This window comes from Plectropomus leopardus, chromosome 18 (assembly GCF_026936395.1).
Source record: "Plectropomus leopardus strain MGB_pleo_1.0 chromosome 18, ASM2693639v1, whole genome shotgun sequence".
Classification (NCBI taxonomy): domain Eukaryota; kingdom Metazoa; phylum Chordata; class Actinopteri; order Perciformes; family Serranidae; genus Plectropomus; species Plectropomus leopardus.
The window spans coordinates 26333380-26358852 of NC_142193.1; the positions used below are offsets into that span (position 1 = coordinate 26333380).

Below are 25473 nucleotides of genomic sequence, written 5' to 3' on the forward strand. Positions count from 1 at the left end.
ACAAAACACCACTCGGGTTCAGATCGGGGGGGTCATTCCTCCCGATCACGCCCCTCCAGGTCTCACTGTCGTTGCTAACGTGAGCGTTGAAGTCCCCCAGCAGAACGAGGGAGTCCCCAGAAGGAGCACTCTCCAGCACCCCCTCTCAGGACTCCAAAAAGGGTGGATACTCTGAACTGCTGTTTGGACCATAGGCACAAACAACAGTCAGGATCCGTCCCCCAACCCGAAGGCGGAGGGAGGCTACCTTCTCATTCACCGGCGTAAACTCCAACGTGCAGGCACCGAGCCGGGGGGCAATAAGTATGTAGTACTGCCCGGCGCCTCTCACCAGTGGCAACTCCAAAGTGGAAGAGAGTCCATCCCCTCTCAAGAAGACTGGTTCCGGAGCCCAAGCCATGCGTCGAGGTGAGGCCGACTATATCTAGTCGGAATTTCTCAACCTCGCGCACCAGCTCAGGCTCCTTCCCCACCAGAGAGGTGACATTCCACGTCCCCAGAGCTAGCTTCTGCAGCCGAGGATCGGACCGCCAAGGTCCCCGCCTTCGGCTGCCGCCCAGCTCACATTGCACCCGACCCCTACGGCCCCTCCTACAGGTGGTGAGCCCACGGGAAGGAGGTCCCATGTCACCTCTTCGGGCTGTGCCCGGCCAGGCCCCATGGGTAAAGGCCCGGCCACCAGGCGCTCGCCATCGAGCCCCACCCCCAGGCCTGGCTCCAGGGGGGGGCCCCGGTGACCCGCGTCCAGGCGAGGGGAACTCCGAACCATTGATTGATGTCATCATAGGGATCTTGTGAGCTACACTTTGTCTGGTCCCTCCCCTAGGACCTGTTTGCCATGGGTGACCCTACCAGGGGCATGAAGCCCCCGACAACTGAGCTCCTAGGATCACTGGGACACGCAAACCCCTCCACCACGATAAGGTGGTAGCCCAGGGAGCTATTGCATAGAAATCTTCACAAACAACCAAAAACACAATCAAATGACATGTTGAAAAAACTACCAAAACAGCAAGGCTATACTATGGCAAAAATGTCAAAATATGACCTTTACAAAAAACTCCTGAAAAACCACTTTAAACCATATAAAATACAATGCCGAGACACGCCATTGCATAGAAATCTGCACAAACAACCAAAAACATCAGAAAATGGCATGTTGAAAAATCCACCAAATCTGCAAGGCAATAGTATGGCAAAAATGTCAAAATATGACCTCTCTAAAAGACTGCTGAAAACCACTTTAAACCGCATCAAATAGTGTGCCGAGACACGCCATTGCATAGAAATCTGCTAAAACAACCAAAAACATCAGAAAATGGCATGTTGAAAATTCCACCAAAACAGCAAGGCTATACTATGGCAAAAATGTCAAAATATGACCTCTCCAAAAAACTGCTGAAAACCACTTTAAACCGCATAAAATAGCGTGCCGAGACATGCCATTGCATAGAAATCTGCAAAAATACATAAAACCTCAGAAAATGGCATGTTGAAAAATCCACCAAAACGTCAAGGCTATACTAATGCAAAAATGTCAAATTTATGTCTCCAAAAAAATGCTTAAAACCACTTTAAAACGCATCAAATAGCGTGCCGAGACACACCATTGCATAGAAATCTGCTAAAAAAACCAAAAACATCATAAAATGGCATGTTGAAAATTCCACCAAAATGGCAAGGCTATACTATGGCAAAAATGTCAAAATATGACCTCTCCAAAAAACTGCTGAAAACCACTTTAAACCACATCAAATAGCGTGCCGAGACACACCATTGCATAGAAATCTGCACAAACAACCAAAAACATCAGAAAATGGCATGTTGAAAAATCCACCAAAACGGCAAGGCAAAAATGTGGCAAAAATATGGCAAAAATGTCAAAATATGACCTCTCCAAAAAACTGCTGAAAACCACTTTAAACCGCATCAAATAGCGTGCCGAGACACGCCATTGCATAGAAATCTGCAAAAATAACCAAAAACATCATAAAATGGCATGTTGAAAAATCCACCAAAACGGCAAGGCTATACTATGGCAAAAATGTCGAAATATGACATCTCCAAACAACTGCTGAAAACCACTTTAAACCGCATCAAATAGCGTGCCGAGACACGCCATTGCATAGAAATCTGCACAAACAACCAAAAACACAATCAAATGGCATGTTGAAAAAACTACCAAAACGACAAGGCTATAGTATGGCAAAAATATCAAAATATGACCTTTACAAAAAACTCCTGAAAAACCACTTTAAACCATATAAAATACAATGCCGAGACACGCCATTGCATAGAAATCTGCAAAAACCAACCAAAAACACCATCAAATGGCATGTTGAAAAATCCACCAAATCTGCAAGGCAATAGTATGGCAAAAATGTCAAAATATGACCTCTATAAAAGACTGCTGAAAACCACTTTAAACCGCATCAAATAGCGTGCCGAGACACACCATTGCATAGAAATCTGCTAAAACAACCAAAAACATCATAAAATGGCATGTTGAAAAATCCACCAAAACGGCAAGGCTATACTATGGCAAAAATGTCAAAATATGACATCTCCAAAAAACTGCTGAAAACCACTTTAAACCGCATCAAATAGCGTGCCGAGACACGCCATTGTATAGAAATCTGCAAAAACAACCAAAAACATCATAAAATGGCATGTTGAAAAAACTACCAAAACGGCAAGGCTATACTATGGCAAAAATGTCAAAATATGACCTCTCCAAAAAACTGCTGAAAACCACTTCAAAACGCATCAAATAGCGTGCCGAGACACGCCATTGCATAGAAATCTGCAAAAACAACCACAAACATTAGAAAATGGCATGTTGAAAAATCCACCAAAACGGCAAGGCTATACAATCGCAAAAATGTCAAAATATGACCTCTCCAAAAAACTGCTGAAAACCACTTTAAACCACATCAAATAGCGTGCCGAGACACACCATTGCATAGAAATCTGCACAAACAACCAAAAACATCAGAAAATGGCATGTTGAAAAATCCACCAAAACGGCAAGGCTATACTATGGCAAAAATGTCAAAATATGACCTCTCCAAAAAACTGCTGAAAACCACTTCAAAATGCATCAAATAGCGTGCCGAGACACGCCATTGCATAGAAATCTGCACAAACAACATAAAACCTCAGAAAATGGCATGTTGAAAAATCCACCAAAACGGCAAAGCTATACTATGGCAAAAATGTCAAAATACGACCTCTCCAAAAAACTGCTGAAAACCACTTCAAAATGCATCAAATAGCGTGCCGAGACACACCATTGCATAGAAATCTGCTAAAAAAACCAAAAACATCATAAAATGGCATGTTGAAAAATCCACCAAAACGGCAAGGCTATACAATCGCAAAAATGTCAAAATATGACCTCTCCAAAAAACTGCTGAAAACCACTTTAAACCACATCAAATAGCGTGCCGAGACACACCATTGCATAGAAATCTGCACAAACAACCAAAAACATTAGAAAATGGCATGTTGAAAAATCCACCAAAACGGCAAGGCTTTACTATGGCAAAAATGTCAAAATATGATCTCTCCAAAAAAATGCTTAAAATCACTTTAAAACGCATAAAATAGCGTGCCGAGACACACCATTGCATAGAAATCTGCAAAAACAACATAAAACATCATAAAATGGCATGTTGAAAAATCCACCAAAACGGCAAGGCTATACTATGGCAAAAATGTCAAAATATGACCTTCCCAAAAAACTGCTGAAAACCACTTTAAACCGCATCAAATACCGTGCCGAGACACGCCATTGCATAGAAATCTGCACAAACAACCAAAAACACAATCAAATGGCATGTTGAAAAATCCACCAAAACGGCAAGGCTATACTATGGCAAAAATGTCAAAATATGACCTTTACAAAAAACTCCTGAAAAACCACTTTAAACCATATAAAATACAATGCCGAGACACGCCATTGCATAGAAATCTGCAAAAACAACCAAAAACATCATAAAATGGCATGTTGAAAAATCCACCAAAATGGTAAGGCTATACTATGGCAAAAATGTCAAAATATGACCTCTCCAAAAACTGCTGAAAACCATGTGATGACCACGATGCATAGAATGTTGCAAAAACGGCCCAAAACACCACAATATAGCATGATGTTTTTCTGACATTTTTCACTGGTGGCCTTTGCTGAACGGTGAGTCAGACCAGAGGGGAGAAACGAAACAGAAAGCACCAGATGAAGAGAGCGAGGACAGCTGATATCAGGGCGAGACTGACCCGAATTGGACTGGGAGCTGTTGGGCAGACCAAGTTGGGAGCCATAAGGACTCAAGACCGACGCAAGCTCGCAGGAATTGAGCAATGCCATCAGCAGCAACATCACCAAGCAACCGGAATCTTCATATTAGCTGCTGATTTTAATAAACTCAACCTTCATCTCCAAAGATGTAACAGTATCACGGATAAATGTAATTTTGTTTTTTAAACTTTGTTTAAAAATGACCAATAAATGTACCTTTTTTTGCTAAAAAACACAGCCACACATCTTCTATCTATATATATTTTTAACTAGTTTTAACTGGATTTAATTTTATACTTATCTACAGGCTATAATTATCAAGATGAGCATGGTTTTTGCCATAATTCTTTGATTTACTTCATTCCTGGGTGGACTGTAGGCTGCAGCACAGCAAAGTGGGTAAAACGATAAACATAATTTCAACAGAAACAAAAGGAAAGCAATAGCCGATTCAACCACGGTAGAATCACAAAAATCAAGGAGAAATGGCCACAAAATAGAGGGAAAATGACGAAATGAGCACAATCTCAGCAAGTCTACAGATATCAGCTGGAAAAATGCTTCGCTTCTGAAACGCTCACAGACGCTCCTGATGGGATACAGAGCCGCGTGCATGACGGAATACAAAAGCGCAGCAGATGTAATGCCATCTTTGACTTCAACTTTTTTTTTTAAAGATACTTTTTTTTGGATTTCACTATGACTATTTTCACACTTTTCCTGAAATACTTTTTTTTGCACTTTTGCTGAGATAATTTACTATTCCTTTTTTTTGACTTACTTTATAATTACTTTTTATGCCTTTTTTTTTTTAAAAAAAACAAAAAACAAAAAACAAAAAAACTTTTTAAACACTTTTTGTAGACATATAATATGACTTTTTCCTGCTTTTTTAAAAAAAATTTAAACTCTTTTTTGGCTACATTATATGATGACTTTATTAAACTCTTTTTGGCATAATAAACTGATTGTTTTTGACATAAAATACCATCACTTTTTTACCACTGTTTTCAATTTTTCATCACTTTTTAATAAAATTCAATGTATAGCATATTATGACTTCTTTTTTTTTTTTTAACCTTTTTTTAATTTTACATTTTTTTTTTTTTTACATATGATACACATAACATATGATACTATGACTTTTTCTCAACACTTCATGACCCTTTCTCATACTATACTATGACTTTGTAGACACTTTTTTAACATAACATACTATGACGTTTTTAAATTATTTTTTGACATAATATATTATGACCTTTTTGGACATTCTGTGCTTTGAGTTTTTGAAACAATATTTTTGACATACTATACTTTGGTGTTTTTGACAGTGTTGTTCATTCATTATGCTGTGACTTTTTTTTAAATAATTTCTTTGGCTTATTATGACTTAAGATTTTTTTTAGCATAGTACACTACAATTTTTTTTTGCGTAATATACTGACACTTTTTTTTACATACCATACTATCACTAGTACAGTACTTACGCTTTATCTGACATATTATACTCTGATTTTTTTCACACTATTTTTGATATACCACACTATGGCTTTTTGACATTTTTTCTGACGTACTGTAACTTTTTAGACAGTTTTTTTTTACATAGTATACTGTGATTTTTTCTTTTTTTATATTTTCACATTTTAGAGCATTGTAAACTATGACATTTCTATTCATGACATACCATAATATGATATTTGTCATTTGCTATTAATGACACAATACAGTATGAAAGTTTTTTGATACTCTATTATGACATTTTTTATTTTTACAATGACCTCTTTTATGGTATAATATGCAAATATTTAATGAAATATGTTAAGGCATATTATACTGTGACATTTTCATTAGTTTTTTTCACATATTATTTTTTTTTAACCTAATTTTTGGACACTACACCATGACATTTAAATCTTTTTTTGTGACATAGGATAATATGATTTTTGTTTTAAAAACAAATGTCTTTTCATGGCAGATAATACTATCACATTCTCGTGGCGCACTATAGCATGACATTTCTGACATACTATGCAATAATGTACTTTTTTTAAATGGTATTTTCAACTATGATTTGTTTTGTTTTTGGCATTTTCATGAGACAATGAGTTTTTCAAAACAATGTTAAAATATTCAACATTATGCCATGGTGTTGGTGGCTGAGTGGATTAAGCTGACACCCCTTGATTAAAGAGGCAGTGTCCACGCTGCAGTGGCCTCGGGTTCGACTCCCGCATAAAGCCCTTTGCTGCATGTCATTCTTGCTCTCTCCCTCTTTTACACTGTTGATCTGTCCTATCTAATAAAGGCTAAAATGCCAAAAAAAAAATCTTTTAAAAAATGTTATGCCATAAAAATGCCAAAACTTCAGTTCTGCATCTAAATCCTGGGTTTAAGCTCATGCTCAGCATTAATATTTGACTTAAAATAAAAAATTGGACATTTTGAAGACATTCTACTTTGGTTATTTTTATGAATTTTTCATTTCAAAAACCAAATTTTAAGACTTAAAGGATCTGCATGGGCCCAGCTGCTCATTCAGATGCTTTAAATTATTTGGGTTGATTAAGTTTCTCTCAGTGTTTGCACCAATATAGCTCAACCTTAAACACTTGTGAGCAGGGTATCTAATTGTAAAAAACAAAGGCCTGATTACAAATTAACGGATATGAGATTTTATTTTAATATAAAATACATAAATAAAGCATCTGCAGGTGGCCTCAGGAGCATGTGCACATTTTCATATACACAATTACATATATGTGTAGAACTCAAACACTCTACCAGGCATACAATTCACCCCACAAAATAAAGTATAAAGAAACTAAATCATGGTAGTTGCAACCAACTGTGAATGGGGTACATAGATAGACATAGACAGCTCTGTGCTTAAAAAGTTTACCCTGGAGTTTCTGATCATAGAAGTGGTATTAAACTGACCATAACTCATCTGTTAACCATACAAACTCCTGACTTAAGATCAGTGGATCAACAAGACACTAAATGACGATATGTCTCTCATATGGTGCAAAAGATCTCCCATTTGCAAATAACAAAAAAGAAAAAGAGTTTTGTTCCAGGATTTTTAACATGATGACTTTACTTTTTCAAAAACGATACCACTATGTTTTGGAAATAAAGTCTTTCATTTTTCTTATCCTCTCCACTCCAGAAAAGCAAGATAAACAATTTTGACAAGTTGAATGCAGCCTGTAACGTAGTAGATTACAGTATTATTTAGTTTCCTTATCTCCTGGGCTCTACTGATTGCACATTTAAACATCTGACCTTAAACATAAAATGAGTCTCTAATACTGTAACTTGGACCTGGACCTGCACTCAAGATTTCTTTGGCCAAATAAATTTAACTGTTTAACAAACGACTGCCAAAAGCATTTTAACATGAAAGTCACGTTCTGTTAAACTGAAACATTTTGCGCTTAGATCACTGGAAAAGTTATCAGAAGTGAGAACAGATAACAATCAGACTCTGGGGAAAGGGAGCGTCCCCATTTCAACAAAGGCGCACTGGGTCAAACACACAAACATACCACGTATAGTCCGCACAACAGAAAAATGTATGTATAAACCAACATTCCTCAGAAAAACAATAATAGTGCTGTTTTTCACTCCCTTGGTGATGAAAAAAAGACTGTAAAATCAACTTTTATCTGCCTTAAAATTGCTTCAAATTAGCCGCGCAATATGGCACCAAGCATGGAGGAGTGACTCCCACAGTAACGAGCACTTAACCCTCCACTGAAAACTATTGACCATGCAGCATACGCCACATAAAAGCAGAACAGATCGATATGTTAGGGCATTCACCTCCCTTTGAGTTTTTTATAAAGCCTCTGTACACCTTAGACCTATTTTATCTCAAAACATAATTCTTTCTCGCATTTAACCACAGCATTCAGACTTGCCGCTAAAAAAAGCTTGTAGAAAAAAGTGATATTTTGCTGTTTGTCCCAAAGACAAGAAACAGCCAACAGCCTCTTAACCAGGAGAACTTTCACTAATTGCGTTGAAATTCGTGTTTGTGGGCAGACTCGGACAGTAATGTGTTGGTCAAGAAGCCGTTGAAGCAGCACTGAGGGGAGAGGAGCTCAGATAAAGTCGGGTTAGGGCAAAGACATCATCATTATCTTATAGAAAATTACATGGCAGCGAATAAATTTGATGTGTGTGCGAGCGTGTCTGTGCGTGTGTCTATGCCGGGGGAGTTTTGAAAGCTCCCCAGGCGTGGAAGCAGCGGGTGAAGCAGTGGGGCTCGTTCCCCTTGCGCACCAGACGCAGCTTCCTGGGGTGTTCAGTGTCTTTAGAGCGCATGTGCTGGATGTAAACCTGGAGAGGAAAAAGCATTACTAAGATGTGGATATCACCTAAACATCTGAAAACAAATTTACATACAATCAAAAAAATCACAAGCGCACTGTAGGGCTGTGGGATATGACAAAATGTATCATCTAACGATAAAAAAAAAACATCCATAGTTTCATATTCTACTAAATCGTTTACGTCATCTGATAACGCCTTTCATCTGTCCGTGTCGCCCAGGCGGCCTACACAATGCACGGCACCAAAACAAACATGGAGGAGCTGGAAAGTGATACTGAACGTGAGGATTCAGCAGAAGACACTGAAGTTTCCTTTTTTTTTGGAGCGTTCTGGACCTTGACTTTCAAGTTGCATTTTGTGACCACGGAGCACCACATTAACTTAGTTACAGTTGCTGTTTAACTTTCTGCTAACCCTGACATCCTACTGTTGACTGGACGCTTCTCGTCCACAGCAAAAACATTACATTCCTGCCCGAAATGAGCCAGGTCCTTCAAAACAAAAGCACCATAGGTTCTGCTTTAATTTTTCTAATTATAACTACACTTGATTAAATTTTACCATAAGAGTACTTTATTTAACTTTATACTTTATCTTATTCAATATCATAAGTGTTATATTAAACTTTATTTTAACAGTAGTTTCATTTCTCATTTTTCATTTAAGTGGTTTAAAGTGGTTTAGAGGAGATTTCAAAATCTGAGATATACAGTATATCGCGATACAGGGTAAAAATATTGTGATATTATTTTTTTAGCCATATCACCAGCCCCAGTGCGCAGATACACAAAGTGCAGTTTCTCACTAACCTGGCAGGCTTTGAGACTCAGTTTGATCTCCACCTGGCTGGTCTGAGTACCGACCCACATGTACACCTGAGGCAAAGCAAGTTTATGGAGAAGAAACACAGAAATGAATAAACCAAAATGACCGCCTTGTGGTTGTATGCCTCTGCAAACCAGTCAAGTTTCTGATATATGCAGTGAAAACTTTGAATGAATTTTGTGAAAAAGGTATTATTTTACAGCAAAATGGAAGTTATAACTATCATAACTACATCAAACGGATTCCACTGTTGACAGATTTAGACAAAATTAAGATCAATTCTTACCTCACTTCCGTTGTCCAGCAACATGATGTCGTCATCAGCCAAGTCGTCCTGACAGAAGTCTGAGCACTTCTCTGACACAGAGAAATAACCCTTTTCATTCGAGCACCTGAGGGAGGAAGAGGCAGAGGAGGGGAGAGAAATTAACAGTGAGGCAGTGAACAGTAGATGAAAAGTAGAAAGAAGACAGATAGATACAAAGAGACAAAGATCAAAGAGAAGCAGAAAGTTTCACATTTTGTTGTATAACATGACACACGCTTCTTTTCACTCGAATGATTAAGTTGTACCTACTCGTTGAACAGATAATGTTCACTGACCTGAAGAGCCGAGCGTGTTTCATATAATCTGCATCTTCATCGTACTGCTTCTGAGAGCCAATCCCCACCCAGAAGAAGTTCTCTGGCTCCTCCCCCTCATTTATTACCTTTGAGACAAATACATTAATTGGTTTGACAAAATATTGTTTCAAGCAAAATCCATTGTTGAGGGAAAATTAAAAAAAAAAAAAAACAGACACTTGGCAGAAGCTACATTTAAAATTTCTTATAAGGAAAAATTGCATATTTTAAGTAGCAGATTCAAGTATTTGAGTATTTAAAGTTGCACACAGATTAAAAATGAAAAAATGTATTAATGGACATGAAAATAAGAAATATTTATATTCCAAAATGAGGCACATGTGCATAAACTTCTACCTGTTTGCTGTATGTGTCATCAAACATGCTGTTCATGATGTCCTCAGCCAGTTTGGCTTCGTCAGGGTCGGCAGCTCTGCCCACCCAAGTGTAAACGATGCCCTGATTGTCTGTGCTCTCAAAAGGTACCTGCAGGAACACATTATGCTGTTACACAGTGACCATATAAATTCATATAAATAATACAAAAGAAGGATTTACAGGAGAAATGTCTGACTGGGCTTGATATAGTTAGTTTTGTTTTATTTTATTATTGTTAGATAAGGAAAAAAATCACAACCTTGAGAATGAAGCAGAACTCTGAGTTAAGGTTACTGGAGTCTGTTCCAATCTGGATGGTCCTGAGAAAAAAATAAAAGGTAAAAAACTGTCATCAATCATAAACTTCTCTGGAGGAATGTTATGACTGTTGGTGTGAATCAGATAACAGGTGATAACAACGCTTTGTGTACCTGGTGCAAAGTGCGCTGCCATTCGTGCGGATGTGGTAGAGGGAAGGCTGAGCAGAGTCAGTCTTCTGTTTCCTCTTCCCTTTGTGAATGATGAACTTCCTCTTGAAATGGGACAGGAACTTGAGGTTCTCTTGTTGTTGGGTCATACGTACCACCTACACAGCAAGAAGGGCTATGGTTATTAATTCAGTATAAAATTGTAAAAAAATAATTCTAAAAAAGTGTGATTTTTTTCTATAGCAGGAGGATGTCCAAGAGTGTGTACAAAGATATCTACCTTCAGTTTTCCGGGGAAAAGACTCTCAAACTTCTTCTGCAGCGAGAAGGTGAAAGTGAGCCAGCCCATGTTGGACGCCTGCCTGCCCTGCCAGAAGTACACCACACACTGGAAGTCCTCCTCTGGCTGTTTGTCCTCTTCCTCCTCTGCTGATGCGCCGCCGCCTCCTCCTCCTCCTCCTCCTCCTCCTCCTTCACCACCTTCGCCCTCCTTCTTCTCCTTCTCATCTTCTTCATACTCCACAGGCACCCAGTATCTGAGAAAGCAGAGTGAGATTAGAGTGAGACGATGAATCACTCTGACAGAACAGCATCAAACTGGTGGAGTCGCCTTTTTCTGTGTTTGAATGCATAAATGTGTATATTTTTATTAAAAAGAAACTCTTGTATTTTTCAATTGAACCCTGTTTTTCCATGTTTTTATGTCTAAGTGACTGGTGGAAACAGCAGTTTTTGAAATGGGTCCAGCATTGAGAGAGAGAGAGAGAGGTGCAGCCCGCAGCCACAAAACAAAGTAACCGCTCAGAGCGTGTTTGTGTGCTGTTACGTTCTTGTTTTTGTCACTGACAGGCTCAGATTATTATTCCAAGTGTCTCACAATATTATGGAAAGGGTGAAATGTAGTGAAATGAAATGTTTTTCCACACCTTTAATTTCTCCTTGTCTGTTTTGTGTCCAAGTCTCCCTGATGAAAAAGTCTCATTCTGAAATCTCGTGGCCTTTTTTACATTGTGGAAATCTGCTAAATATTTAGCCTTGGCATCAAAAATCCTTTAGATAAGAGTAAAATACTCTTTCTGTACTCAGCACTCTTTAATTCTCACTAATGTTTCCACTGCTGTTTTTCCAGCAACACATCACCTCTACTGAGACTTCAGAAAAAAATGACTTCTCCTTTAATAAGACTTGGTCACAAAACAGATCGGAACAAGTGAAAAGTACTGAAAAATGTTTTCTGCAGGGTCCTTTCTGAAATGCTGTCAGAGTCTGTGAGTGACAAAAGCAATCACCTTTACAGGGTTCCTGCAGCTTAAGGCATGTTAGATTTAAGACATTTTAAGATTTTTTATATGCCATTTGGATTAATTTTCTAATAACCAAAATTGAAGGACAAATTTATTTTGCCCAAATGTTAAGTGTGACATAAAACATGTCACAATGTCTTTGATCTAGTGAAAATTTTATGTATTTGCATCAAATGTTGGGGGAAAAAAAACTTAAGAACTTTTCTGAGTGACACACACGGAAGACAATAAATATATTATATTATCATAAAAGTATTTTTTAGGTTTACCAACCAAAGAGGGAATTATTTGGCAACTCCAATTTTCTTGGAGATTTTTGTGTTTTTCACTCTGCATGTGAAATTCAGCTACTTGGACTCCCATCTTTGCGAGTTTAAATAGAGGAATTTATTTATTTATTTATTCATTTTAAAAATAGATGTTATCAATTATTTTGAGATTTTACAATGCAACGTCAGAAAAAAACAATTCATAAAATCCTACTTTCCATGTCTGTGCATTTTTATGACTTTTGAAAGATTAGTGCATGTTATTTTAACACCAATTTAAGCCTTATTTTTAGATGAATGAATTCAATGCCTTTTAAGACTTTTTAAGGATCTGTGGAAACCCTGTCTTAATAGATGTGAATTGACACGGTGCACCTGCCCTGAGTGGTTCCACTGAAGCCTGTTTCACCATCTTTTAAAAAACAAATGAAAAGGATGTTTAACCCTTTAAATCATCTGAGTGATGTGTCTGGGTTACTGTTTCCCCTCAACCTTCAGAGCACAGTCACACAGCTCCTTACCTGCAGAGGAAAACGTAGCAGTCCTGGGTGTGGAAGTGCCCAAACTCCTCCTCAGGCAGGCGAGCAAATTTCTTTCCCTCCAGCACAAATCCCTCCATGCCGTCCAGGTCCTCGTTCCACTCCTCCATCAGCTGTTCAGCCTGGATGGAAAAGGTAAACATGTAAGAAGTGAAGGCTAAAAGAAGGGTTTTTTTCTGTAATTTACCGATCAATTAAAACAGGGAGTATAAAGAAAAAGAATAACTGCATGTGTTGTTACCTCAGTGAGAGGCATGGCCGGCTGCCTGGGAAGGAAGAGAGCTGTGAGGTCGGCCTTCATCTGGTCTTTTTGCTCTGCGTCTTTCTTCACCTGAGAGACAAAACAGACATCAAAACATAAATTAGACACATTTAAGTTCATAAGTAGCATTTAAAATGTGAACTGCTATCCAACCATCAACATTTAGATTTTTTGAAAACAGATACACACGCATGTATCACTGACCTTGCCCTGCAAGTTGTCCTTCATTTGTACTGTCTCAGCTGCTCGGGTGTAGTCCACCTTCAACACATCATCCCAGTTCTTAAATTTGGACTTAAACACCTATGGAAGAGGAAAAAGAACAAAGTCTAACTTATACTCATACACTATGTAAAACAATGGCTGTCGCCACTGTGATATCACGCTGTGGTTTGTGGACTCCTATTTTTAAGTCTTGACTTTGGTATTTTGGCATTTATATTGTATTTCCCAGGGTAAAAACTGAAATTAACTATTTAAACACCAACATTGTAATTAATACACTGTATAGTTGCTTTCTCCTTAACAACAACAACAACAACAATAATAAATATAATAATAATAATAATAATAATAATAATAAAAATAAATTTTACTTATAAGGGCTTTTCACGGTACTCAGACACTTTACAAAAGTCAAAAATTATCCTAAAATAGAATACACTAAAATGTACAATAAAATACACAACACATTAAAGTTCATGACATTAATTACACATTAAAAGCAGTTTTGAATGGGTGGCTTTTGATAAGTGTTTTGCGCTGGGAGAAATTGCGCTGGGAGAATTGTGCACAGGTGTGTTCTGGGAACAGAACAGAAGTGGCCAGTGTGGTGTTTCATACATCCATTTATACATCAATTCATGACAGACTAAAACCATTATCATACAGTTTTCACTACCCACAGTCTCATGTCTGCAGCAGCAGCAGTATTTAAAGTGGTGCAGTATTACCTGACACTCGGTGCCCTCCAGGTTGCGAGTGACGCAGGCATGTTTGGGCCGGTGCAGCATGGAGCAGATCTCCTGACCCAGTTTTAAGGCAGCGGCGCGGACGAGACGTGGAGACTTCCTCCCGATCCAGATGAACACGTCAGACCAGCAGTCCAGGATGTACACACACTTTGTGTCCAGCAGAGACTGAACCTGAGGAGAGGGATGGAAATATGGAGAAGATGACATTGTTAAAATAATAATAATAGGATATGAAAATTTTAACCACAATTGTGGCATTATTTCAGTCATATATCATGCATTCTGGTGAATCTGCAGCAGATAAACATACCAGTCTGAGCTCTGGCAAAGTGTCCAGCTTGATCTTGTGGTCTTTGTGCTCGACTGACAGCTTGTAGTTAATCTGTGGCAGCTCCAGGTAGCCCAGACCCAGGCCCACCTACAGGACAGTGATGAAGAAAACACCAGGGAACTGTGATTTTTTTGTTTAGCGATGCCATCTGTTATCATCACTACCTGTACATCAGGCACTCACTTTTTGGCCTCTTTTCACCATTTTTAATCATCTCCTCTTGTGTTAGAAATTCAAGTGTAAAGATAAGGGATGCACAATGATATTGGCACATCATCGGTATCAGCTGATAGTGGTTTTAGAGTGAAATATTGGAATCGGCCAGCATGCTGATTTCTGCTAATATTTTTTCTGTTTTTATATTCAAAGTGAACTAGTAGAAAACATCAGATAAATGATACAGCACAGGTAACAAAACAAGACATCAGCATATCAAATATCAGCAAAAAAATCCAATATCCTGCCTTCCTAGTTAAAATGGAAAAAGACCAGTTTTAATGTTGACATGGTGTTTACTAATATTTAACATGTCTGACTCTGTTACTATAAAAGTAATTTTTAATTAAGCATTTTTTGGATTTGGCCTATCCCACATATTGCACATCATCGTGGGCAAAAGAGTTCTCCAAAATGCCAGCAGCCGGCCAAACAGCTGATTACTCATTTGACTCTACCTGCCAACTTTATTATACACATTTTTTATTCTAATAAAAAAGCTTTGATTAACAAGGACCCAGACCCCCTTGGTGGCTACTTTTCCCCACAGGCTGGCTATTGCACTTCCTCGTGGAAAGCCCTGGGGCTATTTACAAAAACAAAGTTACAATTACATGTGACTTTACGCCTGTGATGGAGCAGAAAGCTCAACAGTAAGTCCTACACACCTCCTCCAGCTCTGACCAATTTGCATTACACCTACGCTACCTTAATACTGCATACACACTTGTACTGTGGAGAACATTAACCTAAAAGGATAAAGTACGTCTAAGATCAGAACTGTATTAACACTATTAAAAAGACTTACCTTGTATAGTTTGGGTCTGATAGGAGAGAAGTCATCCGGTACGTGTTTCTGGATCTCCTCGGGTTGTCCTCCCAAAACCTCCCAGAACTCTGGAGGCTCCTGGTTCTGTATGAGGGTTGTGATTTCTGCCTTCCCCTTGCGCTCATTCTTATTGATCTTCTCTGCAAATAACCTGAAGACAATAAAGTTTTAGTTTAGTTTTCGCATATTTCTTTTTTATGTTTAATTGTGTTCCTAACCTGGAAACAAACTTGAAAGCAGAAAATGGTTACGTTGGTTATTAATGGTTGTCCCACCTGGCCTTTGTGGTGCTGCTGAGAGTTGCATTGCCTCCTCTCCAGATAAAGATCTCCAACCCTGTGTCCAACAGGAAGACATACCTGACAAAAAGAAAAAAGACAGGATGTCAAGGAAACACTGCTTTAAGTACCACACTTAATGAGACATTGTGCTCTAATCAAACAGCAGCAGGAACAAAATTAGCATCAAAACCAATGCAGGTCTACAGCCAAGGCTGGGATTATGTCAAACAGAGAGAGGAGGGATGCAAAGCATTGGAAAGCAGTGAGTGCGTTTGCTGGAGGGTGTGGCAAACCATACAAATGTACTGACTGTGGTGTACAGGACAGAAAGGGTGTGTCAGAGTTACCTCGGGTCGAGGGAGGAGGCCTTCAAAGGTACAGACTCCAGTCTGATGTTTTTCTTGCCATAAACTCTGTACAACCTGATAAATATAAAGAAGAATTAAAACCTGATTTCTAAGTTTCCAGGCTGAACAGATTCAGTAATTTACATCAGAGCAAGCTCAAAGAATAACAGCTGAATGTGCAAGCTGACAAAATTATTTCAGACTCCAAAAAAAGATTTGTGTGACTTATGTGTCTGATAAAATTACTATAATTAAAACCAAACATGAATAATATAATACATTTTAATCAACATAGAGCTGATAAATGAAAAAAAAAAGTTCCTTCCAGCTTACCGGACAGGGTAGTGTGTGTCCTCCACAGTGTAAAATCCACTGGCTGTTCCTCCCTCAATGTAGGAAATCTCATTGTTGAACACCTGCACACAAGACAGAAACTGTCATTTACAAAAGTACATAGCGATTGGAGGTTTATACAGCTACAGATATAGTTTCTGTACCACATCCAATAAAAGAAACAAGTTTTATTTAAAGGGCAACTTCAGTGTTTTTCAATCTGGACCCTATTTTTCCATGTTTTTGTGTTATACAATGGAGCCAGTCATTTTTGAAACTGGTGCAGAACTGAGAGAGAGGTCTGCAGCCAACAGCAGCGAAACAGGCAAGAATGCAGCTGCTCGGGGCATTGGCACTCTCATTTTATATCGACAAAATATCTCCTATATTTATACAATATATTTTGTTTTGTCACTTACAGGCTCAGATTGTAATTATAAGTGTAAAAACAAAAGGCATATTTAACAAAAAGGCGCATCTCCGTAGGGATCCTTTGCATAGTGTTGTCAAAGAGTAAGATCCTTTTTGTTTGATCAGAAGCGGCTCAAAAATCACTATCGCCAAACACACCAGACTCCATTTAAATGAGAAGTCATTCAAGCGTGTATAGAGACAGCATATTTTTGGGTGAATTAACAACATCAGGGATAGTGCAAAGACAAACCATAATGTTGTCAGACACTTAGAATAACAACATGAGCCTGTCAGTAGCAAAAAAAGCACTTTTGTGGATGTAAAATCAGGGTGTGAACATGCCACGTTACATAGCAGCCTTTTTAGCCGCTGCCAGTATCCAGCTCTCTCGCTCAAAACTGGATCAATTTCAGATCTTGTTGTTCCCCTTAATCACAAAAAAATAAGAAAATAGCATCCAGGCTGAAAAATCAAAGTTACAAGTTAATGTTTTTCTTTAAAGCACAGTTATTTTACTTAATGCTAAGCTCAGATTGATTAAGTTACAAATATTTTGGTGCTTTGAAAGATATGCACTCAACAAAATCTAATATATTATTATTATAGCTTATATGAATGTCATGTTTCTACATACAGCACTGAACTCCTCGCTTTCGTCTCCCATCTCCTCCCGTATCGTCCTGCACTCTGCTCCAAGGAAATTTCTGAGGTTGACGGCATGGATGGCAGAGCCGGCCTTTTTGTCCAGAGTGGCATCCTGGCCGATCCAGTAGAAGATCTGCCAGTTTAATGCACCGTTGTCGTCCAGGTAGGTCTATAGTTGCAAAAACAATAAATGTGAGAAAGATTTCTTTGCACATACAGCACACAGAAACTGACATATGTTCCAGCTAGAGCAAGGAATAATCTCTGTTGTTTGATTAATTAAATTTATCTAACGATAATCTAAGTAATGACAGTGTATCTGACACATAACAGATTGGATGTGTTACCTTGAGGATGATGTAGCAATCAGCCTCGTAGAACTTGCCATGGAAAGTTTCGTCCACTTGTAATGGAATAAAATTCTCTATCTGCCACACCGTTAGACCAGGAACCTGCAGGACAGGAAAACAAAGACACATATACACTGATATCTGTACAATGCAAAGTAGAGAAATCAGATTTCACATGTGTATAACCAAACTTCCAACCAAACCAAAGTTCAAAAAGAGCACACATAACAAAAAAAAACACATTACCTGCCCCACGTCCTCCATAAAGAACTCAGAGTAGTCCAGTTGAGGTTTCTCTAGACTCTTGTCCCAGCGCCGAATCTTTAAATCAGCATATTTCAAATCCCCGTTCTCCTGCAAAATTAGCAGATTTTGGTTGTAAATAATATATAAATGAACCCTTTTTATTTTTCTTCCTGTGGGGGGCTGTGCAGCATTTCTTTTTTTTCTTACCTCTAAGTTCTTCTTCTCCTGTGCAACATCACTCATGCCCTTCAGCACCTGCTTTGCCTGATCGTCCTGAGAGCAGTCTTTCCTCCTCCTTAGCCTCATCTTTCTCGCCAGGGGATCTCGGGGGCTGGCTCCTGGACAAAGGTATACACACACACACACACACACACACACACACACACACACACACACAGATTTAAGCTTTCAGGATATACAAAGGTTGTATTTACTGTAAAATAAAAGGCAATAATAATATACATTCATGTATATACTCAACATACAGCTCTAGACATAAATATTCGTACCTCCCCCAGCAGCAGCTACAGTTGCAGGCGAGGCCCCGGCCAGCCGGAGCTGGTTCTGTAGCGAGAAGTCAATGTTGTACCACTCTGCACCTCTGTCCACTGGTTTAGGAGGCATCACCAGGTTGGGGTTCTCACGCACATCCAAAATCTACAAAAAGATACATTAACAGGAAGATATATATAATGTGTAAATCTTTTCCTCGATGAAATCTGTAGATGTTAACAAACATTACAGAGTGCTTTGTTTACTTTTTTTAATTTGTCTAATTTACAACACCACTATATAATAATTTCAAACATTTCCTCATGTTTTTCACAATGTCATATGGATGTCAAAAAATTACATTCACTTTGCCCAACTATATCCTATTCCTTTACTTTATGATATCTTAGAAATATTGTAACATTCTTAGTTGTAGTCAAAGCATGAAATCGGGCTGTATTTATTAAAGTAAGTTGTGAGGGGGGTTACAACCAGGTTACTTCAATCCTCTTTTGACACTTCAGCAAAGTCATCGAATTGCATTAATCCACAATTCACCCTGTGTAAATACTATTTATGCCCAGTATTATCTGAATACTTTACAAGTGGTGTTAGTCTTGTACCTCTAAGTCAGTCAGGAAGTGGATGGCCTCAGGCAGCGTTACCAGGCGGTTTTTATTAAGCACCAGTTTCTTTAGCTTGCCGCACCTAAACAACAACACAAAATAACATATTATTTATATACCCACATTTTCTTGTGTGATGAAACAATTGAAGTTCGTCAATAATGTCGACAAAGGGCAGACAAGAGTGAAGGCAGAAGGATAAGATAAGATAATGTTTTTAATCGCAAAGAAAATTCTTGTGCCACATTGCACCAAAAACAGAGCATCAAATAAGTGAAAATAAAATACAAAGTGTCTAATAATAAAGTATAAAAGTAAAAAGTAATATTGAACCTGGAGTTTGAGTTTGCTGGCTTAATGAGTTACATTTAAGACATCTTAATTCTGCAATTTTAAAGGTATTCTAATCCCCAACCTATCCAATTGTGCAATCACATCTCTGATACGCAACGCACTCACAACCCAGATCATTCTCTCTGCTATGACCTTATCCGAAGGCAAACCCTCGATTTTGTCTCTTGTTTAATCATTTGCTATGTCTTGCTAGTCTGTGATATGCATTCTGTATGTCATAATATTGTTAAAATTGGGCTTGTAAAACGATTCTAACAGTATCAGTCTAGCAATTCAGAAAGAAATCTCAGGATTTCCATCAGTGGTTTATCAGTCACAGTATTCTCAATCTGTGTGTTTGTTTGTGTGTGAAGCTCACCTGCATAGTCCTTCTGGGATGAGCTCCAGGTTGTTGTTAGCGGCCATGAACTCGGTGAGGCTGGCCAGTTTTCCCACACCTGGTGGAACTCCATCAAAGTCCAATTTGTTAGAGTTGACATACAGCTTCTTCAGCTTGGCCAGTTTACAGATCGCAGACTGGATGGAGACACAAAAGCAAAGTTTTAACGTGTGACACCTTACACAAACTATAAAAAGAAATGTACCTTAAAAACGGCTTGATTGAAAAAACAGAATCCCAGGCAGAAAATAAACCAAACTGATCAATCAGTTGTCAAACCCACTTGCTCTTTAAAGATTTGGTTTGCCCAAATTCCGATATTTCTCTGTATTAAACCATATAGATAGTTTACCCAGATTTTGAGGAATTCACTTCTTAGATTTCTCACATCATCCAAACATAATTAAATCTCATCTGTGGTTTAATATTAACGCAACTCTGGCTACACAACTTTATAAACACTGATAGGTGAAAAAGAGACGCTTCTAGAGACAGCTGTGTAATAATAATTACAGCTCTTACAGGCAGTGAGGTGAGCTGGTTGCGGCTCAGGTTAAGCGTCTCCAGCTGAGTCCACTGGTCAATGCAGAGGGACAGTTCTGAGATCTGATTACTGCTCAGGTTGAGTCTCTTCAGACTGCCCAGGGAATAGAGGCACTCTGGCACCCGAGTCAGGTCGTTACATGACAGGTCAACATCTGAGAGAAACAGGCAGAAGTGAGGAAACACATGTTTGTAAAAAATTACTGAACAAGGAATATGAGGATATACAAAAGTGACACCTTTGTGAAAAATGTACCACAGTGCCAAGAGGAAGAAGTAAAAAGGAAAATGGGCCAGGTCCCGAAATAAGCAGTCTGGAAGAAACAAGAGAGTGGTGTGTGAGAGTACGTGATTACCTGCTAAATGTGTCAGACCCTCCAGGCTGGTGGGCATGTTGCTCTGGGTCCTCTGGGTGTTTCTCAGGTGGAGAGTCTGTAGAGCCACCATAGCTGGCAGCTGGCTGCTCAGACACACAGAGACAAAGTCAGTCAGATTAGAAATTGAACGCGTATTGTATATGTGACACATACTGTATATATTCTTATTGTAATTCTTACTTATGTGTATCTCTGTTGTTCATCGGAGTATTGCACACATATTTATATTTTTTTTAATATTTTGAACTTACTAGTTTTATAAATTTCATAACAGCATAGGGCACCGTTTTATACTTTACAAACTCAGCACATTATCCATATTATAGTTTAAATGTTCACATATTAATGCTAATTGTCTATTACTGTATTTCTTTACATTCATATGTTTACAAACATTTCTCGGTATTAAGATAAAGGTGTGAGGTTATGGAAAGAAAATTCAGTCTTTTTACCGCAACTGTGCATGCATCAGCGGGTTGTTGTTCAGTGTGAGTGTCTGCAGGTGAACCAAGCGTCTCATCTGCGGCGGCAGGCTGTCCAGTTTGTTGTCGCTCAGGTCCAGATACAGCAGGTCTGTCAGGTTGATGAACAGCTGGTTGGGGATGGAGTCGATGCTGTTGTGGCTCAGATTCAGCACCAGCATGTTCCTGCTGTTCTCCAGGTCCCTGGGGATCTCTGTCAGCTGATTGTAACTCAAGTCCTGTGGTAGAATAGAGGGAAATGTATTGTGTTTTGATGAAATACTGTGGTGAAGCAATTAAGTTTCAAAATCAATGAAAAAAGAGGAAGCACATTGAGTGTCAAGTTAAGGCAAAGGGCCAGAAAATAAAGAAAGGAAGCATGTTGTTGAAATAATTGTGAGTGGACTGTGAAAGGAAGTCTTTAAGGGTATGATAAGCAGAGGAGGAGGAATCGTGTAAGATTATCATGTACCAGCACAGAGAGGTCATCTAGCTGAAAGATGTCATCTGGGACACCAGAGTTTTTCAGGTTGTTGGCTCTGGCTACCACCGCCTGCACACAGAGAGAAACACATTTTCAGCACTATTGTACCTCCAAACTGGTACATAGCCACAGTCAAAATCAATGGTGCTTATGCTTATGGTTAGAGGAAGAAACTGGCATGTGCTTTATGTGTATCTTCTTATGCATGCGTGGGTGTCACTTACCCGTAGGTTCGGTAAGCTGGAAAGTTCTCCATGTAAAGTGGTCAGGCTGTTGTGACTCACTGAAAGATGCTCCTAAAAAAGGAAAAAAGCACAGAGGTTTTGTTTACAGTTACACAGTTCACTGCACTGCACTGCACACATAAAACATAATTTAAAACTCCATAAATACACTCTACAAAGAGCCTGGATCACTGCTGTGCAATATACTTCTTGCTCTTAAGCTCATTTGTCTCTAAATAGAATGATTCAACTGCAAACAGGATGAAAATCAAGGCAGATAAACACTGCTCAGACAATGTGACTCCTATCCATGATAAGGGACTAATCTTATTTACCTGCACCAGGTAAGATCAAGCATGTTAGCGTGGCATGCTGACTGAGGCTTTGGAGGTTTAGATTTGATAATCCTTTTAAAGATATTAGGGATTTAAGTAGAGCTTTGTGTGCTCTTAATCAGGTGAAGTTTCACAGGTGACATGCACCACTCTGCTGATGTGATGTCCTTTGTTAAAGACATATTGGGTATAAAATCAGTTGCTTTGACTCATCAGAGATTAACAAAACTGCCATCAACAATGCAGTAAGGGATAGCATATAAAATTAGATAAACATGGATTGATAAGACAACAACAAGCAAGAGTGCAATAGAAATACTACCCTATGACTATGACAGTGTTACTATAGCCATAATAATGTTGGCATTGATAAAAACAAAAATGACAATATCAAAGAACAGTACATGAGAGTCCATTCATTAGACAACAGAGCAGCTTCACCAATGTTATGAATTAATGGATTACCATTCAGAGATGTGAGGACAAGCTAATAACGGGCAAATAGCCCTGAATGTCTCACCAGCTTCTGCAGAGAGGCCAGCTCCTCTGGTAGGTAACACAGTCCTGTTCTGTTCAGTTTCAGCCATCGCAGACTGCTCATACACTTGACGTGCTCTGGGAAATATCCACCCTGTAAACACAGAGAGGGGAGCGAGATAGGAGATAAAGAAGAAGAGGAGAGAAAATTATTTCTGACACTGGTGTTGACTTTATCAATGCCATGTCTATGGTATGTTAAATTGTGATGGTATTGGTGCAACCAAAAAAAAAAAACCTGGTGACATTTCTTATCATACACATTCCTGTCTGTTATTTACCAAAATAATCTGATCTGGACATATTGACATAAGACCCCAGATGTAATCTTACATGGAGTTCTGTTTAATTGCAACAGGGAGAGACCATTTCATACCAAAATAAAAAAAGACTATTTTTAAACTGTTAACATTTCTTATGAAAAGTTTCACATCATTAACAAAATGTATTAAATGCTGCATATTAACTTAGGGATAGGGAATATGCAGATATTATATAAACACCATGATATGAGGCTAGATCTAAACTTAGATTTTGATTATTATAATATTTTAAGTGTTAACTTAACCTGCTGCATTAGAATGAAGTGGTGTCATTTCCAGAACTTACCACACTGTTCTATTATTTCAATTTATCGACTCAGTCATTATATGTACATTATTGCTGATTATTTATCCAAAACCTCATTGTGTAGCCTAAATGTTTTTGTGAAAGCATTAATAGTCAACCCTTTAATGTGATCACAACATCAATATTAAAATATTTAGTCAAAAACATAGTAAAATTATTATTTTTTTCTTATCTCCCAAGCCTACATAAACCTTGTCAATACATAAGAATGAAAACAATAAATTTAATGTATATGTCTATGTAAAATAAGTGTCATTGCCCTTGTTGATTTTTCTGTCATTATGGGTGAGTGTGACAGCTCAAATTGTCAAAAAATCTCACTAATTTACAAATCAGCTGCCCGAGTAAATACAGTATAGATTTGGCCAGCGATAAACGTTCAATCCACATTATCTTTTAAAGTCAGGGTAAGAAACCTGAAAAACTACAGTCCTCATGATGTACGCCAGGAAATGATTTCATCTTCCGCTGTCTGAAATTAGATCATAAGACATTCTCTAACTAATAGATTAAAAAATAGCCACTTCGCCATCTTATCTGTACTACTTTCATACTAACATGGCAGCTAGCGTTATGTGGGTTACACAAATAGTTGTGTCAGTCCAAAAACATGCCAGATGATCTCAGCTGCCACTCCTGCCAGTCGGGCTGTTTTTACAGTCTCCCAAACTTAGCACGCAAAGTGTGTCAAAACCAACAAGTATGACGATGTTGAGCCAACAAACTGTACAATAATATTATTGTTCTTAACAACATAGTTTGACAAAAATGTCCCCACTCTGCGCTTGTGACAGTTAGCCAACACAGAAGCTAAATTAGCAAGCTAACGTGACGTTGAAAGCAAGTTATACGTTAGCCTCAACTACCCAAAATACTCTAACCGCTAATAAAATAACTTTAAAAAGTACTATTCACAAACTATTTCCCTTAAACAGAGGCATGTTAACAACCAGGCAGGACGCTTGAAGCCGAGACAGCAACTTTGTGTATGACAAACATTTGACAACTGACTAACGCCCAATGCTAGCAGCGTTAAGCTAAGCTAGTTGTAGCTCAGCCTTTAGCCGTCTGTTGTTGAGTCTCTAACTTACATTAGCTCTAGCTTGCTAACTAACCGCTTTAGTTGCTAAACAGCTATGGATGTAAAATCAACGAATACTGTTTAAAATCCTTACTTTGAAGTCGTTTCCACTAAGGTCTACCCCCCGGATGAAGGGAAGTACTCCGGTGGCAGCCATTTCTGCTTAGTCTCAGCTGCTCTGCCCTCAACTGTCTATTTTGGTCCACAGGCAGGGAGGGCTGTGGCTGGCGGACTACTTCTTCTTCGGTGGATTTTTAAACGACACCTCTGCTGCGGTTGTAAACATTAATGATGCAGCGTCCCCCAGTGGTTAGGGAGTGTTCTTTATTTATGGCTGTGTTGTGACCTGTAAAAACCTGAAAAAAATTGGGAAGAAGGCAATGAGCAACTTAAGAAGAAATGACCAAAAAAACGAGAAATAAATTAGTAAAAAGTACAAGAAGAATTACCTGAAAATTAACACAAAAAACGAACAAACAACAAGCAAAGAAATTACCTTGAAAAAAGTGCTTCTAAGATTATAATAAATCTGTGAAGAATTTTAAATGTGTAATAATTATAATGAAAAATATAGTTTTCTGGACATTTTTCCATTGCTTTAAAAAAATCAAAATCTACTAATTCCTTGCAATTTGTCTAACACACTATATATAGTGCACGGTTTCCAAGATAAGGAGCTGTTTTGAATACAGCTTTAGTTTCTGTTTGTTTTTTACCCAC

At 38.4% G+C, this 25473-nt stretch overlaps 1 protein-coding gene across 1 annotated transcript; it reads right to left on the reverse strand.

Annotated features, from left to right (window-relative positions):
- Positions 1-6953: 6953 nt before the first annotated feature.
- On the reverse strand, positions 6954-25001 carry flii (FLII actin remodeling protein). The gene is made up of 31 exons (XM_042505021.2): positions 24848-25001; positions 23026-23136; positions 22171-22242; positions 21935-22015; positions 21454-21701; positions 20981-21084; positions 20604-20779; positions 20061-20218; positions 19346-19430; positions 18740-18887; positions 18438-18568; positions 18231-18338; positions 17982-18086; positions 17624-17803; positions 16576-16658; positions 16243-16317; positions 15890-15973; positions 15594-15765; positions 14549-14656; positions 14218-14409; positions 13469-13567; positions 13244-13333; positions 12985-13124; positions 11171-11426; positions 10894-11048; positions 10722-10782; positions 10442-10570; positions 10064-10170; positions 9747-9852; positions 9445-9510; positions 6954-8641 (listed from the first exon to the last, which is right to left on the reverse strand). The coding sequence occupies exons 1-31, from the start codon at positions 24908-24910 to the stop codon at positions 8507-8509; spliced, it is 3828 nt and encodes a 1275-aa protein (XP_042360955.2). The 5' UTR covers positions 24911-25001; the 3' UTR covers positions 6954-8506.
- Positions 25002-25473: the final 472 nt, after the last annotated feature.